Source organism: Petromyzon marinus, chromosome 36 (assembly GCF_048934315.1).
Source record: "Petromyzon marinus isolate PM22_M1 ecotype Great Lakes invasive population chromosome 36, UKy_Petmar_22M1.pri1.0, whole genome shotgun sequence".
Classification (NCBI taxonomy): domain Eukaryota; kingdom Metazoa; phylum Chordata; class Hyperoartia; order Petromyzontiformes; family Petromyzontidae; genus Petromyzon; species Petromyzon marinus.
In genome coordinates, this window is record NC_133702.1 from 7,307,897 (window position 1) to 7,327,777 (window position 19,881).

The following is a 19,881-nucleotide window of genomic DNA, read 5'->3' on the forward strand; positions in this document are numbered from 1 at the left end:
CCTGAGTGTTCAAATTAATGGCTGCAATGAGCCTTGCCTCTAATCCCTCATTCGGCAGACAGCAATCTTTAAAACGCTACTTTCTCTGAATTATTATCCCATTTGTATAAAGGAAGATGGTGATTTTTCTCCAGCAGACAATACAAAGTGTTCAGTTCAAGGTCTGCTGCCTCTACAAATGCGATGTACTTGTCATTGGTAAATAACCAGCGAAAAATTTGTATATAAATTACTATGAACTTCCATGTGGATACATCAGGATCTGTGTTCGTTGGTCTAAATATAAGTACATAATACCATAATCTGAATTTAGAGTGGATTTAATTTTAACCCCGCTGCAAAGATGATAGACCTCTATTTTTTCACATTTTGGAATACCTAAACTTTACTTACTTTTCACATCATACTTTGCAGTTGCAAAATAAGCTCGTCATCAAGCCAAAAAGTTAGCCATTCATATTTATGCGCACAAAATAAGCGAGCACACCTGTTGAATTCACTTTAAACTATTGCTCTTTTAAAAGGGTGCAGTATTTTACAAACGGTGTTCAAAGCAGGTGGGCTTTTGATAAGTTAATGTGCCCATTTACTGTTGACCACAGTGCGCTGCTCAAAAATTTGACAATGCCCACGTGGCATTTACTTTAAAGAAACACGTGGATTTTGACTTTTTCACCATGGAAACAGCTGTGAAAAGGAAGCGTGCATGGGCACAGCATCCAGTGAATATTTCAAGTGACGTCAAGTCCTTAAAATGCACATTTACATTACGCACGCGTGCTTACGAACACAACACGCTTGCAAAATGACGGTAAAAAGACAGGCACCTCTGCGATAACTTCAACAGCAAAGGCTGCGTCGCATTACGTAATGCAGACGTTCAAACTGCACGGGGTTTTTTTACGATGCAGCGGCCGTTACTCGAGATTCATTTTCTGCATTCAGAGCAGGTAGAGGAATCCTCAGAAATTTTTCGTGCCACTAAATGGAGGGCATTTTTAAGCAATAGTAGAAACTGCGCTTATTGTTGGTGCTCAGTTTAAACACGACGACAATGCAACAAGGTTCTCCTGCCACAACATTCAAAGCGAGTTCGAATCCAACACCTTAGAATCAGGAATCAACTGGCTGAACTTCGGCGCAGATGAGCTGCCCACTGTTATCTGCTGTCATGTGCAGACTGCGCGGCATTGCAGCTGGAATAACATATCCGAATGGCAAGAAACTGAATTGTAAAAACCCATGGAAAGTAAAGATTCTGCCTCTCACCAATTTCCCACTGTGTGTATACTTTGGTATTGTACTGTTGTTGAAAAGCATAAATACAATTAAATAAAAAATAACTGCTGCCGACTGGTCTTAACACTGTGCATTCCATTGGTGAGCATCCGGATGGTTATTTTGAATTGTGAGAAACCACCAAAGCCTCTGAGACGTGTTGTGGAAGCAGGTGCTGGATTAAATAACTGTAGGGTGCATTTGACTGCTTTTTTTTTCATTGAAACAGCTTCATAGAGAGTGACTACACTTCAGTCATTAACTTGATTATGTTGAAGACATGAATGTGGGAGGAGATGGTATATACACAAAGATGTGAATATCGCCTAATAAACAATAAATGTGTTCTAACCAGTCCATTTAACCAACTAATTTGCAATCAAATACAACATGCATATTGCTTAAGGCAACAACACCGCTAACATAAATGCATCTGATAATCTAGGCAAGAGATATTAAAAAATGAATGAATTTTTAAATTGACACAAAGTAAAAAAAAAACAAAGCAACAATCCATCCAGGGCACCAAGTTAACACAAATCGAGTTCATATTTAACATAAAATCAATCTAACGTTATATAAATTAACGTGGATATTTGCAAAAAAATTAGTGCAGAGATAGCGCAGGAAAAAAAAACTGCACGCACCTTCATCTCTACGACTGTCTGGAGGGCCTTGGTCTTGCCAGGTTCAGAGGGCCCGTCCCCTCTCCTCTGCAGCTCCTGTGGAGGAGGGACACGGTAGAAGTAAGCGCGGCGGCTCATGCTGCTCCCTCCCCTCCGAGCCGGCTCCCGCTCGTTCTCATAGCACGGCAAAATGATCGCGCCGGATATCACCGTACAGTTGGCGCAGCGGTTGCTGGGTTACTGTTGCCACGGTGAGGCTCCCTCTAGCCTGCATCGCACGGAATCTAGTCCCAGCCCAATAAATATGTAGACTGAATAGTACTCGAATTAACCCCTTCGGCACCGCCGTCTTCCGGGCGAACCTTCAGAGTTAATGGTTTGAACGGCGTTTCAAATGGAGCTTCATGGTCATCCGTGTGAATCGTTCAAGTGCGGGTTCAGACTAAAACCCCTGATGGATGTTTGGAACGGCAGCATTGAGCTCTCCCGTATTATGACAGCATCCAGCGCGTGAGAGCAAATCAGGCGCAGCTCGAGTGACGTGACGTCCGTCAGTCGTATTATCCGTTGGTCCGTTTCCTTGGGGATGCCCAAACGGGTCAGAGAGTGGCAAGTTCAGCAGCATCTGAATTGCATTACCGTCGCTTCAAAATAGATTTTCACATATCACAGCCTTGCTGTGGCAAAATACTGTCTTTACTGTTTCTTCAGCGAATGTGCTCAGACATGGCATCTGTTCAGCTGCTCCAACAATCCTCCATTTGTCAGTGCTTTATGACTCAATAATGTATCTAAATTGTGTCCAGATATCATTCAAATATTTCATGCTCTATCTATTTAATTGTCCGGGCTGCTTCGCTTGCAGAGTCTCACACACAACAATGCATGAACAGGGAGCACGACAAAAAATAAAGAATGACCAAGTTCATTAATTTCTTATACCAACATTTGAGCCTCCATTTCATCATTAATGCCCATCAGTAAAGATAGCTGAACTGAAATAATGAAAGAGCAAGCAATGATTCACGACTTAAACCCACATGGTTTATAAACTGCAATGGTTTCTGCAGGACAAAGTAATGTTGTAATAATAAAAAAAATATGAACCGCGAGGTAAAAACAAAGTGAGAAGGAAATTACAAAACATTGCTTTCACAATTTCAAAAAAGAATTATGGTATTTTATATAAAGGAGTAACTATCTTCACCGTGTGAAGCCTAGTGTTGGCAAATCTGGGCGTGTGCCTAACATATGAAAGTCTGGATTGAGAAAATAGACATCATTAACTTTGGAGTGTTTTGCCTGACGGGCACATATATTTCTCTTTTAAGGCAAGGCATTACCTGCAAGTCCCATGGAGGATAATGTAATTATGAGACTTATTTCTCAAAATCCAACACTTATATTGAGCCCTTATATGTAATAATGGATCAGTAAAACGTGAAATAACGAGGGGTTAAACGACCGAATTGCAAATGTGATTTAAATGTAAAATGCTATATGGCAAAACAAGGATGCCCGCTACATCAAAACAAAAGTAAAGGCTTTGAAAATATCTTCACTGGAACATCAAACGTTAGATTTACATGAAAATGGTTTACAGAATGGAATATGATTTTTCCTTGAATTTGGAACATATATATTCCCTTTAAATTAAAATAGTAACAGCAGATTAATAAAAACTAATATCTTTTTTGTAAGAACAAATATTTCAGCGAGACAATGTTAAGTAAGTTATCCCACTTACAAAGCAATATTACTTTCTGTACATTGAGAGGTGTTACAGTTTTAATTGCTCGAGTTTGATTCCAAGGATATAAGAGCAAGCAGCAATGAAGCGAAGAAAAAAGACAAGGTCATATAAAAGCTCTGTCGATTTTCTTTACACACAAATAATGCGAGAAATATAATCTAATATGATATCCAAATACTGTTGTCATATCATGAACAATATATTGGACTGAATTAAATCTCAGTTGATAGAAAACCACTGTCTTAAAACTGCGGCGGTGTAACCATGAGCGTCATAATTCTGGACTGGTTTAATTTCATCATGGTTGCCCATTTATAATTCAGAAAAACTATTTCATTGTTGCTTGGATAAAACAAAATCCAATAATGTGTTATAATGCTGTTTGCTTAGCAATACAAGTGAACTGAATGCACAAGCAGCTACAAATGTAAGACAAAAAATGCTGCGGTCACAACTACTCCCAAAATTAATGGGTTAAACGGCATGGACTTTATATTTTAGACATTCATTTTCATTGAAATTAAAACGTGGTTCGTGGCAAATGTGATTAATAAATCTGCATGGACAACAGTTGTGCTTGCAATCTGTGTGGGTTGCAGTCAATCATCATTGTAGAAAAGCAAATTGCTGTGAATTAAAATCTAACTGTAAATCAGACTGGTCTGCTGAACAACCCTCAAATGAGTAATTTTCTAATGCAAATTTAGAAGCCGATTGCATTGAGGTTTTTAGTGGAAGTCCATCAAATTATAGTGTCAGTTCAAGCATGAAACACAGCCACATCTAAATGAATGTGGCACTATCATTACAGTGCCTCGAATGAGAATAGACAGCTGAACTTCAAGACAGCATAGGGCAGTGGCCAAAGAACATTCTATTCTGCCCAGTGTTCTAAGTGAAATAATTTTATTGCACAGCACAGGAACACAAAGTCAATGGTTCAATGCTCGGTGTGTAAGTCTGCCATACTATCGTGGAGGTTTTCCATGGGTGTGCTGCTGTACAGCTCTCTAATCTGTTTCAGATTGGACTGCATTCTGTTCAGTATGACGTCCGACGTTTTGCTCCATGTGTCGAGAGATTTTTTTCAGGAATTGAACTGAATGGCTCACAGTTGGCTCAGAAATCCCTGCCAGATGAAGCAAAAACAAAATCGGCCAACTACCTCAGGAGAGCTGTGCCAATCGGCGTCAAGAACGGGCAACACCAGCGAAATCCAGCAACGCCATATAAGCGACGGAGAACATGAGCCACTCAAATCAGTTCCTAAAGCAGCTTCCAGCATGCGGAGAAAAATGTAGAAACATCATGCCGAACGTTCGGTACAACCAAGAACACTTGGGTGAGCTACACAGAGTGCCATCTTTATTGTTCAAAGCAAAGGTTAACGCTGGGTTCTCAGAGAATGAAATTGCATGAGTAAATCCTATGCAACTTGTGTCAGTTTGTTTACAGCACATAATATGGCAATACGTCTATAAGTAGTGATTCCTCAATTAAAAATTCAGCAGTACTTACAAAGACCCACAAGTGTAAATGTGAAGGCATTCATTTTACGAACTAATTTATGAATTTACTTATCTGTATATTAATTTATGAATACATGCATTAATTAATGTGTTCTTAAAAGTGGAATTAATCATGGGATTGCCACAGGCAATATTATATATGTGCTTTTTTTTCATTCTAATCAGCATGCATTCAATAATATTTGGAAAGAAAACCTCAACTTAACGAGCCACAAAAGCCACACACAAATCAATAGCGATGGGCTCGCCAAAACGAAGCCAATCAGTAACATTTATCAGATTGGCACGAGACACGCAGAAACTCTTCCTTGCAGCTCCCATGCACAATCAAATGTGTGGCGTCTCTAAAAAGGAAATTGTAAAACAAGCATCCAAAACAAGCACCACGACAGCGCGCAATCGCGAAATTAAATTGAATCTCTCCGCAGCATCTCAAACCAGGCTGCAAAAAAAAACAAGGAATGTTACCAAAGTGCAATTCAAACAATATGTTTTATTACTAATTAATGCATGGGTTTACTCTTGTGGTTTGATTTCAAACAGGAAGTGCCTACAGCTTGATAACATGGCTTGTACTTTCACACATGATAATGTCACATTTATGAAAAAAAATGCAAAATAGTTGGGAATTTTTTCAAGTTTACCAAAACAAATCAAGACGATTGTTTTGACGAAAGTGTAAGGTGACAGAATGCTGCACAACAAGAAAACATCACATGACAAATTCTGTAAAGTCCCACCGTTATCATTATTTACCAATCTACACACAACAAAGCAATGTTATCACAAGTGTGTGTGGCCCCACAGCCTTACCGTTTACTTAGACATCAGAATAAGCAAAAATATCAGGCCGTTTTGAGTGTGCTACAGTAATATCCTTGAATTTATCACACTAATGCATTTTGACACGGCACTTTCTCAACTTTCCCGGCATGAAAAGCGCACTCTGTTTCTGGCCAGTGTTGTGCTTACAAATACCAGAGTAACCTTCTTTTTCTCCAGAAAATGTCAACTGCGGTGTGATTTCACGTAAAAGCATAATTAATACGAAATGTTATTTCTTCCAAAAAAGTGCGGCGCTGAGAACTGTCCCAGGCAAAACAAGTTCCCAATCGAACAACGCGTTGTCAGTTTGGTGAAATTTGTGCGCCTTGCAAATTATTTAATTATTATTATTATTGACGCAACTTTCAGATAATGGCAGCGTTATATGCAAATGTGAGTAATGCATGTCCCACTATTACAATTGTCACACGTTCAGATTTAAAGGAAATGTGGTGGTGGTAATTGCCAATTGGAGGCGCCAAGCAGAAGCTGTCTTTGGGGTCACCTGCACCTTTCAACTCCCAATGACATGAGAGAAGAGATGTAGCTGAGAGAAAGATGTAGTTAGAAGAAACGTGGACAAACGGTAGAGCTCTAATCAGATGAGAGGAGAGATATACAAACAAGACAGGTGTAGTAATGTAAGAATGACAGACACGAGACAGATGAGAGAAGCTGACAATATAGGGATGAGATAGACTAATTATATATTATGTTAATTTATTCTATATGTTTCGATTTAAAGCTTTCGTGACTGCAGGGATTCATCTTCTTGGTTCTTTCGGTAAAGTCACCACGTAGAATGGAAATAAAATAATAAAAATAAAACATAATAAAATAAAAATTATCATGACGTTTCGGCCACAACACAAGTAGCCTTCTTCAGGTGAATAAACAGGACTGTCCAGAAGACAGCGCTTGAGTGAACATTGCCAAGCAAGGACCGCGTCTTTTAAGCTGTGTGGGCGGAATTAACATAAATTAACATGAATTAGCATGTTACCCAGCACCACCACCGGGTCGGAGGAGGGTGGCGGCTGGTAACACAGAAAAAGAAAAGAACAGCCAAGGTGTGCTGCTCTGTCCTGTGTTGCGTTATAACTATGCTATAAACTGGACTACTATACAATACAATACAATTTTATACCTTCCAATCTAAACTACATGGTATAATATCATATCCATAGACAAAATTCCACCTTTGAATTATACAATGCGTTACTATACACTACCCTATTCTTTAGACTATAAAATATTAGAGTTGTAACATTACACTGTCTTATTCTATCAACCCTACTATATACCACACTGCTGTATATTCACTATACAATTACGATACTATATATTGCCTTATGAATTATGTTAAACATTACAATGTTATACTATTTATTACTATACCACATGCTATAAACCATACCGTTGACCGTTGTGTGAAAGGCAGTGCCAGCGAATGGACTGCGGTCTGAAGGTCACCGTAAAATACAATCATTTAAGAACCGAAATGGTTTATAACATCTTTCCAATGGTTACTATGCCAGAATCCATCTTCTCGGTTGAAATTGTCTCAGTGTTTGTATATGTGGATGGCCTGGAAACGTCGTGAGAATCTTATTTTATTATGTTTTATTTTTATTATTTTATTTCCATTCTACGTGACTTTACCGAAAGAACCAAGATTATTCTATATGATTATTAGGATTAGAATATTATTAGACGATAAGCTGCGATTTGGCCAACCCCTATTTTTTTTTCCTTTGGGGCCCCTTGAGCTGATAGCGGCTGTAAGCATTTGATTAGTTTGTTTATTTTTTATTTAAAGCTTTCGTGACTGCAGGAATTCATATCCTTGGTTCTTTCGGTAAAGTCACGTAGAAGGGCAATGTCTTTTCCGACAAAGGTCATGCTAAGGCAGTCTGCTATTCTGGTTTGTCAAATTGTGATGAGAGTGGCATGAGAGAGTCATGGTTCGCTTGGTTTAAAATACAATCATGCAGCCCATGGACACACTCTGGCAACAACAGCACGAGCAAATGTGGAGTCACTGCAAGTGCAGATAAATGTTGTACAGCGCAATTATACTTGTCGCAAAAAGTTGCACAATTCCTGATATACACAATAAAACACAGGTGAGAGCCCACTGAGACTAAGAAACCCTTTTGTTACGAGTGAGCATCTATTAAATCAAAACGTATGGCCAAAGCACTTGGAATACGCCTGATCCCGGTAGGTCTCGGTAGCTAAGCAGGTTGGAGCATGGATAGTGCTTGAATGGGTGACCACCGTGTATAAACCAGGCGTTGTAGGCTGCTGTGAGACCAGCTAAGGGCAGTTCAGAAAAATGCAATGTTCTGCTATACTCTACTCCAAAGCCTATCCTCGCCCGCTTTCCCTGACCCGTATAAGGCCAGTATGGGGAAGAATGGTCAAATAAACCCCATGACCCACGGATTGACTGACGGGCTGCACGTGTGCATGTTAGTCAGGCTCAACAAATACGAGGCAGTGTGTGGCTGTTGCCTCTGTCTCCATAATTTCTGATCTCCACGTTACATTGACCAAGTCAACGAAACAGGCGGTCCAGGCGAAATTCATAGAAAAATTGCCACCAATGTTGTGCATCACTGGCGGGAAACAAATATTGGGGAGCAAACCCCACCACCAACACCATTCCCCAACACAACACTCACAAGCAATAAACAGGGCCGCGAGCATGCATCACTGCCAATGGGAGCTGAGCAATAATCCCAGGATTTGCATGCAACGAGACCCAACTCCGCTCCGCTGCGGCATTCAGGCTCCGCTCACGGAATAACTTCGCCATAACGCACACAGAACACCGGCCTAATCAGGCGTCCCAACGGTACGAAATCAACTGCGATGCGTGATTTACAGTTTTGATAATTTAATAATGGCACCGGGCATGGACGCGGCCGGGGAGCACTCTCAGACAGAGGCATGTTTGGAAAGGTAGCGGCGAAGCCTGAAACTCGACTCCGCTGCTGATCTTGGCAAGGGGCACTTTTGCGCAGAAGGATTTGGAGGTGAATGCTGGGACCCCCCCCTCTACCCCCACCCCCGAAGGCGGCTGCATTCCTAGCAGTGACGCCCGATCCTCAGATAATTATTCCAAACATATCATCTCAGCGGGGCTTTTACGCACAAGACGGGACGGGAACTGAGACGGGTTTGTAACACGGCGGCTGGCTGCTCCCCATGGGAAAGCTGTACCTTTCCCTTCACCTGGGGGCCATGGTCTTTCCCGGCCCGTGCCATTTCCAACACTTGCGAGTCGCCAATAAGTGCCGAGCGTGCAGGATACAAGGCAATTAGCTTTAATAACAGAAAGCGGTCAGCCCAACAAATTCTTGGGCGCACGGGTACTAGAGATTAAGTTTGTTCACTTACAGACCTTAAAATACGTCAATATATTAAGCAATGCCCTGAGGATGGTGTAACACTTTGCTTTATGTATAGGGCCCTGCTCATGTACATGTGTAAATAAATACGTAAGGAATACTACGCACCTACATTTTATTACCAAACAAATGCAAAACATGCTAGTGCGCTGAAATTTTCATATTTTAATGCCGTCTGCCAATTGGCAAATAGTTTTACTGTCATGTTGCTTTAGCTTTTATTACAGCTTAAGGTTGCAAAAAAAACATAAACAGAAATAAACAAAAGCATCATAACTATTTTTTTTACAACAGGAAAACACTGCAACACTTGTGATGTTAAATATTTGCTGTTTTTAAGGGTTTTGGAAAGCTGGGTAAATGTGATCACAGCACAGACTCTCTCCCTTTATGACAAACCTGGTTTACTGCTAACACTAAAACAAGACCATCTGTTGATCTTGAATCTATCTGCCACTATACAAAACATTCTGAGAGTCTGCACTCCAAATGTATTGCTGCCAGTGAGATTATTCCAAATGCATCGTTTCATTGTCGATATAATGTTAAAATGCAACTGTGTGGTGATGTCACCTCAACCATCCTTACCTAGAAAATATGGGATCAAGAACACTCCAGTCGAGTCGGTTTTGATCGCTGAAGATTTAAGCCACGTGCCATGGACCCTGCCGTTCAGCAAAATAACTCAAGAAGGTAAACTCATGTAAGAGTAGTCCGTGTTAGGTTCCAGAGGTCTATTCGTAAGTCGATTTGTTCGCACGTCCAAATATACTCCTGTCGATGCTATACGTGTTATACGGCATGTACACTAAACACGGGGAATGGCTTTAAAGGTTGTATAATCTCCTGTAGATGTAGATGCCACTGGTTCTTCATGTTCTGCAGATGTGGATGCCACCACCGCCAGGCAACTGGACATACGGACATGCTTGTTCGTATCTTTGAAAGTCCATAATTCAAATGTTCGTAAGCAGAAGAGTCCCTGTATGGCATCTGAATGTCTAGGAAACTCACAGTATTGGAAAATTTACAATATATAAGCGCACAACTTTATCTATCTGTGATGAACGCTGCACTTTCCGTCGTTTTCATGCAGGGGGCACTGCAAACCTACGTGCCCCCTGCATGAACGACGGAGGCGCAGGGACAGACGTTCGATTACGTTGGAATCGATCTGCAGACGGCGGTCTTCTCGCACGGCCAGCTCTATGTCGCCTTATCTCGATCCCGCAATCCCAAGCAGGTGAAAGTCCGCATCGAACCGAACCCCCAGCAAGGCCATCTACTTAACGACGAGAGAAAATTCACACAAAATGTCCTTTTAAATTAAGTCTTCCAGATGTAAAATGATATAAGCTTTTAATGAAGAAATAAAATGATCTAATTAAAAACATAATACAATTCAAAGATGTTTCATTTTAAAACTTCAAAACGGAGCATCGGGTGCTTGCGTGAATGCGTCGTTCATGTGCAATTTTTTGTGACTTTCCTGGACGAAGGCCGTAAATGGTTGTTCAGGGGCACCTATGTTATTATTGTAAACTAGGGGCACCTGAACAACCCCTAGTTTACAATAATAACATAATAAAAAAAACTCATTACATAAGCAAACCAACAAATAATGATACCCGGCAAATTATTTTACGCCATTAATCACGACACTATGTGGCATGTGAAGATAATGACAATGCAAGTGTAAGCAAAGCAGCCTTGCTTATATATTTGACATTTCAATCAAAACTAAATACACACTGTAATGTGCAATTTTTTTGCAATGGACCTCGCAGAGATAATGTATGCAACAATACCTACTAAATTAAATCAATGCGAGTCCTGCATTGCAGCAATATAATAGGCAGGGCTGACAGCTTAGCCGGGTTTATCTGCAACAGCTTAGCGTCATTTTGCTCATACCTCTAATACAAATGCAATGTAGAGATATCTCCCCATGGATTAGCTTCACTCATCCAAGAATGATGAGTATGGAGAGGATCCCTGCAGCGAGCAAACTCACAGCGGGAATTCCGCGCTATTGGAAACGAGACAAAATGAGACATTTTTATCATCAGCTGAATTCTCGGACCTTTGAGTCTTTGTTAAACAACCACAGCGAAGATTTGTTTGGTTCACAAAATGTGCCAGCCTTGATCAATTTTAAAAATGTTTTCTTAACTTACAAAAAAACACCGTGCATGTCTTTCTGAGATTTTCAACTCTTGCGCTATGTAACAAAAATCTAAACAACCCAAAGTCTATGGTCCATACAGCTCACACAAATCATTAGTCATATTGTAATTTATGTAATTTCCGCTTACTATAATTAATGTCTTGTGTTGCCAACTGTTTGGTGCCTGGCTCAAATCAGTGCAGGCTGGGAGGTCTGGCAGTGATGTGGTTGTGCACACAAATTAACGCAAGCTGCCAACAGTGCTCAGGATTAACAGCAGCCGTAGTCCTTGAAGGTTCTTTAAAAAAATTAAAAAAACATTCAAGTAGATCTGTTCACTGAACCAGTGAAACGATGTGAAAAAAATCATAATTTTGTTATGCGTGGCAGCTCTGAAGCCTATTATTTTAAATGTGAAAAGTGAGAGAATAATTTTCATCAACTTATGAATTTGAAGAATTATTAATTGTAAAAAAAAAAATCAGAATTCCAGAGGGCACAGAATTAAAAGCGGAAAAAGCCAAAATAAATAGCCCCCGCATCCCAAATGAAATGATCTAAATGCGGTGCAAAAAGTGCGATTACGTAGGGAATACATAGCTCTCCTTCGCAAGAGAGGCTTGATGTCTCAATGAGCTCTCAGCTAGTTTAAATGAAGGAAATGTACGCACGATTTTGCAGGGTTGCCAAAGCCAGTAGCACGTCTTTGCGATGCAAGACTCAATAAAATGCACCGCAACTTGCACCCTGGTAGCCAAACTGTTCACGGTTAATTACAACAGCTGCGAACATGTCACCAACAAGAGCCAGGCAAATTGGTGATTTTCTGCAACTGCTGATTGTAACTTTGGCTCCAAACTCGGCGTCATACTGCCATCTGCCGTCTTAAAACCAGAACGTGGCGAGCACACCAACGAACAGGGTCTGCAATGGGATGTTGATGCCACCCACTATTTATACACCTGGTATGACTTACGCCGTTGTTATATTTGTGCTTTGTTCCAGAGGCTTAAGGTTGAGGTGTGGCCGACAAGCCAAATGGGTCACAGTGAACATTAAAAAAAGTTTACATGAAAACTCAGCACCGAAAATATTAAATGTTGTACACTAGATTGTGCATTGATTTACAAGATGAGTACATTGGCTCTTTGAGCCAGGTAATATACTTATTGATTAAAATCACTATGATATACATTATGTATGTAAAACTACGTGAAGAAAGCGAAGGTCATGTTGATTACATTTTTAGCGAGTTATTCTTCCATTTAAAATAATACATTAGGATTATGTGCTGGACATGTCAAGCCAGGTAAATCTCTGCGATTGCAATCACTTCACTTATAAGCTGTATTTCTCTGACAAACCAAAGTGCCCACATCAGTTACTTCTCCAGGAACTAAGGCTTTATATTTCAGTCTCCAGTCAACCTTTGCTCAAGTAGATCGCTCCTTCTCTTCTGCTGACCCCCCATTATCTGGAACTCCCTTTCCTCAGCCATCCGTGCTGTCAACTCACTCCCTCTGATAAAGTCCAGGTGCTAGACTTCCTTATTTTCATATTCTTATGCTATTTCCCACAGCATCGAAAACCCCCCATGTGTAAACCCCAACAGCAGGGTAAAACTTGTGTCGTCTGCCAAATACATTGTTTTTGTACAACCACATCACTCTGCTTGACCTCGTCCAATCTCAGAAGTAGAGGAGGAATTGAGCCTGGCTAGCGCTTGGATGGGTGAAAAGCATACCAGGTGTTGCAGGTATAGCGCTGCGGGGACGACGAGTTACCAGGAGAGGACGATAAAGCAAAGGGTGCAGTCCACGAGTGGAATTGGCTAAGACTCGAAGGAGTATCTCTTTGGAGTGTGTACATGTATAGGTGGGGGAGTGTTAACTCTCCAGGCATTCCAGATTACTCCCTTCTGCCAAACACTCATTAATGCATTTGGCTAGATGTCCAAATTACAAGACACTCTGGAATACCGTTCTTGAGACCCACTGAGGCCCCCCTGAGTAAACAATTGGCAATATTGTTTAATCCGTGATCATTCATATTAATTGAATAAATGATGTACCGTGCATGGTCAACCTTAGGCATGCAATGAGTCAATATTTCACCAATTATGCACAGATGCATAGATAGCGACAGTTAAATTCACCAGGCAGTGCACAGTGGCATCATTCACACATTGTGATGCTTAATAAGAACGTGAAGACCCTCGAGTTTAATGTCTGAATCCATCGCCAATCATATTGGAATCGCTCGCACAAGCAAAATTCTTATTTGCGAATGCATATTGAAACGCATGTTTGTGGGTATTAAACATTGTAGACATGGGCTTTCTAGTACATTTAAAAGTTTAAACTCCGCGCAACAAGAGGATAATTATCTCGTGCACACAATCATTGCTTTATTTGGACTCTATTGCAAACTGTAACTCACCTAGCCGAGCAAATTTAAGAAGGCTGCACTGAAGCATAGCCTCAGCAAAATATAATATATTGTTTAATGTCCACCTTTCTGCTGATGACTGTTGCAGATTCAATCTCTCAAGAGAAGCTTAGTCTGGACCATCAGTCATATCTTCCCCCAGAGTGATTTTCATTGCAACACATCTGCAATATGCATCGCCAATGCAATATTTAACAAAATGTGACCTCATGTCATTGCTGCGGTATGAGCGAATGACATTTAGTATGTTTAAATGTGCTCATTGCAAAATTTGTAGGTGAAAATTATAGAGACAGACAAGAACAGCTGGACAGACATGAGAAAAGGCATAAGTAGATAAGACTGCATACGCCTCACAGAAACTCGCACAAAAAGACAGGATCATGTCTAAACAGATGTAAAATATAAATATGGGCAATCCACTTGATCTAAAAAACACTTTTTTTTAGTAGCTTTCCCTCTCCGGAATGTTGGGGTCACTTCAAAGTAGCTCCTGGCAAACATCCCACAGGGGTGAGACTGCATTCCTCGCTTTGGCATGGCTGACAGACAAGTCAGATTTGTCTCGTGGTAGTACCCCATATTGCCAGCATGTGTAGAAGTCTACAAGCTTAAAAATACATGTCATTAGATGGTGAACCCCATTACAATTAAGTACGAGCATTGTGATGATACGGCGATAGGACAATACGTCGTACGGTATAAGAGCCACAATAATCCAAAATATCACTATATCGCGATTGTGGGCGCACATTTTTTTTACTTTATTTCTTGACAAAATGCTTACGAAATAACAAACCAATTAACTAAAGTTGTACCTAGATAGCTATGAAAGAATTGTCACAAATGCAAAGACGAATGAAAGGCTTCTGTCGGGTGATTTGCAGTTTAAGAAGGATTAAGTAATCTGTATTTGTACTCGAAGTAGAACAAAGCATAAAAACAATACAAAAACGAAGCGATGGGAAATGGACATTGCGATAAAGGTCATGTCGTGAATATCAACAGAGAATTGTATGATGCAAACTCATTTTGTAGCATCCTTAATACTGCAGCTGGATAAAAAAAATGTTGGCCTTTTAAATGTGTTTTTCCTAAGTTAATAAACCATTGACACTGCAACTTGCGAGGCGAGCAGATACGTCATGACGGGAGTCTTAAGCCCAAGGGGACAGGAAACCACGAAGGCAAACACCCAGCAGGTTTTGTTCCCGTTCTCCTGATTCAAGTTGTTATGACAAGAAGCATGGCTAGTGGCCACATTTTTCTAAAATAATCCCACTAGTGGCCACATTTTTCTAAAATAATCCCAGTGTGGCAAAACATTGCCCTCCCAAAAGAGCAGATGCAGACTTTCCAACAATGCACAAATACAACCAGTGTGAACATTCTTAAAAAGTGACCAATTAAGAACCTGAGCTGCCCGCCTTTTTTCTACACACGCGTGGGGCTCACACCTGGCCGCTGCCAGCAATGACTGCATCGAGCTGCTCCGTCTCCTCGCAAGCAAGTGTGGCGTTGCTAGGAAGATTTGTGTCAAATTAAATTGATGGAGAGGCAGGTCAGGTCGCTCAGAGATTCCAGCCTGCGACTTGCACCGTCGGGATCCTGGGTTTGATTCCAGATGGCTGCCTATGATTTGTAAATTTATCTTCCAATTCTATTCAAGCGTCGTCATTTTAAAGTGGTCTTACATTTCGTGTTCCTATTTGCATGTTAATTAAAGCGGGTGACCAAACCGGGTTCCCAAATGTAGTGAGTTAGTGGCCTCAACCAGGTCACAATTGACCCATCACAATTACATTTGGTCTTGAATTTAATTTAGCTACATTGCAACTCTGAGAATAATGTTGGTTTGACGGTCATACAGTGAGGTAAAAATGTATTTAATCCCCTGCTGAATTTGTACGTTTGCCCACTGACAAAGAAATTATCAGTCTATAATTTTAATGGTAGGTTGAATTTGAACAGTGAGAGACAGAATAACAACAAAAATCCAGAAAAACGCATGTCAAAAATGTTATAAATTGATTTGCATTTTAATGAGGGAAATAAGTATTTGACCCCCTCTCAATCAGAAAGATTTCTGGCTCCCAGCTGTCTTTCACACAGGTAACGAGCTGAGATTAGGAGCACACTCTTAAAGGGAGTGCTCCAAATCTCAGCTTATTACCTGTATAAAAGACACCTGTCCACAGAAGCAATCAATCAATCAGATTACAAACGCTCCACCATGGCCAAGACCAAAGAGCTCTCCAAGGATGTCAAGGACAAGATTGTAGACCTACACAAGGCTGGAATGGGCTACAAGACTATTGCCAAGCAGGCTGGTGAGAAGGTGACAACAGTTGGTGCCATTATTTGCAAATGGAAGAAACACAAAATAACTGTCAATCTCCCTCGGCCTGGGGCTCCATGCAAGATCTCACCTCGTGGAGTTGCAATGATCATGAGAACGGTGAGGAATCAGCCCAGAACTATACGGGAGGATATTGTCAATGATCTCAAGGCAGCTGGGACCATAGTCACCAAGACAAGAATTGGTAAGACACTACGCCGTGAAGGACTGAAATCCTGCAGTGCCCGCAAGGTCCCCCTGCTCAAGAAAGCACATATACATGCCCGTCTGAAGTTTGCCAATGAACATCTGAATGATTCAGAGGACAACTGGGTGAAAGTGTTGTGGTCAGATGAGACCAAAATGAAGCTCTTTGGCATCAACTCAACTCGCCGTGTTTGGAGGAAGAATGCTGCCTATGACCCCAAGAACACCATCCCCACCGTCAAACGTGGAGGTGGAAACATTATGCTTTGGGGGTGTTTTTCTGCTAAGGGTACAGGACAACTTCACCGCATCAAAGGGACAATGGACGGGGCCATGTACCGTCAAATCTTGGGTGAGAACCTCCTTCCCTCAGCCAGGGCATTGAAAATGGGTCGTGGATGGGTATTCCAGCATGACAATGACCCAAAACACACGGCCAAGGCAACAAAGGAGTGGCTCAAGAAGAAACACATGAAGGTCCTGGAGTGGCCTAGCCAGTCTCCAGACCTTAATCTCATAGAAAATCTGTGGAGGGAGCTGAAGGTTCGAGTTGCCAAACGTCAGCCTCGAAATCTTAATGACTTGGAGAAGATCTGCAAAGAGGAGTGGGACAAAATCCATCCTGAGGTGTGTGCAAACCTGGTGGCCAACTACAAGAAACGTCTGACCTCTGTGATTGCCAACAAGGGTTTTTCCACCAAGTACTAAGTCATGTTTTGCAGAGGGGTCAAATACTTATTTCCCTCATTAAAATGCAAATCAATTTATAACATTTTTGACATGCGTTTTTCTGGATTTTTGTTGTTGTTATACTGTCTCTCACTGTTCAAATAAACCTACCATTAAAATTATAGACTGATCATTTCTTTGTCAGTGGGCAAACATACAAAATCAGCAGGGGATCAAATACTTTTTTCCCTCACTGTACTTCCAAGGTTCATTCTCTAACATGAAGAATTTACACTGCTCAGCGTGGAATCTAAATATATTCATCTCGTGCCATGACACCGAGCACAATCAGTATAGAAAAATAAAATAATAAATTCGTCAAAGATGCAATCCAAATGGTCCAATCATGGCATGACACATATCGCACAGTCGAAATAAAAAAAAACCTAATAAATAAATAAATACATAAGTGTTATTGTTTTATATTTTTATTATTTTGTTTCCCTTCTACGTTACTTTACCGAAAGAACCAAGAATATATATATACAAGTGTTGTTAAAAGATTGAAAAGCAAACAACAGTGAATACTTTCAAGGCACAGAGTGCGCCCGTGCAGTGCCCTACCTCTCGGAGATGCTGGTTCTCACGCTCGCGGCCCTCCAGCAGCCCCTGAATATGACTCAGCTGCGCCTCAGCATCCGCCAGCCTCTCGTCGTCTCCCGTGGTGCCACCGCGTCCGCCCGGGCCCTTTCCCTGCAGCATCTCCAGCAGCTTGCGGATCGACTCGTCGCGTGCTCCCAGCGTCTGCTTCTGCGTATCGATGCGCAGCTCCATCTCCTCCAGGGTCCTGTCCGTGCATATGGTTGTTAGCACCTGCGATTAGCATGCTTGGCTATGTACGGTGCAAAAAAAGTTAAGCATACAAAAAACAAAAGACAAAGAATATCTTAACACCTGTTTTATTACCTATTCTTACATTTTATCATATTGATGCTGGCAAAAAGGTCCCATAGATACAAAGATCCCCAATATAGCCTTAACTGACTGTTGGGGAAAGTGCTGTTAGCGAGCACCTTTGAAGTACAGCACGGCACACAAGGCGGTGGGTGGCCAACACCATTCACGACCGCCTTTGTCTCCCGAGTGGCGATGTCCACACATCACACCAGGAACTCAATTGAGGCTGAGTCGATATAAGGGAGGCCCAGGACCGCTTTAGATAACTGTCAATGATGTTGGCCATACATACATACATGTAAATACATACATGGTTTGATTAATATTTTTTACTATGGAAGTACCTCTAATTGAATTGGGTTTTGCTGTTGTTAAACGGTGGCACAGTGGTAGGCCCACTGCGCTATGAACCTCCTTGGTATGAGTTTGATTACCGACCATGGATGCTTTAAGTCAATGGTGAGCGATTTCTGAAAAAGTCCACGGAGCCTCCTTCACCAAACCACACTGACCAGTGCCCATGTTGTACTGAACAGATCTCATGGAAAAAAAAAACTCACAATCGTGGAGCTGAACGGCATTGTGATGAGAGGTAAAAGTACGAAGCAGGACCATCATTTTCCACCACCGCCTCCGATTGACAAAGGCAATGTCTCCAGTGAGAAATTGACATGTTTTACAAAACGTAGGCATACGCCAGCAGACAGAACAGTTTGTACAAAATAGTAATGACACAGCGGGTTGCCGAGAATTGTCCTCTGCGACTCAGCAGCCATTTTAATGGACGGCAGCGTGTAATTATTTATTAAGGATCGGCTTTCTTGAACCCTTGGTATTGTGACAGTTTTTTTATGCATTCGTGTGTCTGTTTACTACAATTGCTGTAATCCAAATGATTGGAAACATGTTGGAGTGTGAAAAATACATCCGGACACTCACATCTCATTCACAACGTTATTTAACCCCACAGGCAGATTAATGTTTCTGTAAGTCAACAAATTGTTATTACAATCGTATGCTCTGCCCAACGTGGTTAAAATGTACTACTGATCATCACGTTTGCATTGCATTCTTGGGGTTATAGCAACTGCCAACAAAACGACAAATCAAGCAACATCATTGTTTGTGATAAACATGAAAACAGTCAAAATTCCAGCATAATCAGTGTTCATTAAATATCCATCTGTAAACGATCATAATTCTCGCTCTTGCATAATAAGGCTAAACCTGAAACCTAGCACAATAGATAAACCCTAAGCATGACATTAAATCCAAACCCTAACCCAGTACACTAAAATATGAACCCTAACACTGAAGCCCAAAAATATGACTCTTAACCCTGGAACCACTGCACACTAATGCTAAACCCAAACACCAAAAACAAAACCCCAAACCCTGTAAGCTGATCAATGTAAAGGTAAGCCAATATCCTAAACCTAAACTATAACACAGAAGGTAAACATTAAATCCTATTATCACTGCACACTAATCGCTAGCACTGAAAATAAACCCTAAAGTTGTAACGACGAAGAACAAAAGGTTAACCTTAACACTAATGCCAATTGCTAACAATAAACCAGAACAATAGAAGCTAAACTCTGTAACCCCTTCATCACCAACACCGAAACCAAAACCTAACACCGGAGATTGTGGAATCCCCCCCCCCAC

The 19,881-nt window shown here is 41.1% G+C and overlaps 1 protein-coding gene across 9 annotated transcripts in view; it reads right to left on the reverse strand.

The window, feature by feature from the left end:
- LOC116949346 (ERC protein 2-like) overlaps positions 1-19,881 on the reverse strand; it is a 176,894-nt gene that overhangs the window by 141,809 nt on the left and 15,204 nt on the right. For all 9 annotated transcript variants that reach the window (XM_076072069.1, XM_076072068.1, XM_076072070.1 and 6 more), the window contains exons 6-7: positions 17,881-18,103; positions 1,926-2,000 (exon numbers count right to left, since the gene is read on the reverse strand). In XM_076072069.1, the coding sequence (XP_075928184.1) occupies positions 1,926-2,000; positions 17,881-18,103 (298 nt within the window). The remainder of the gene's footprint in view (positions 1-1,925; positions 2,001-17,880; positions 18,104-19,881) is intronic.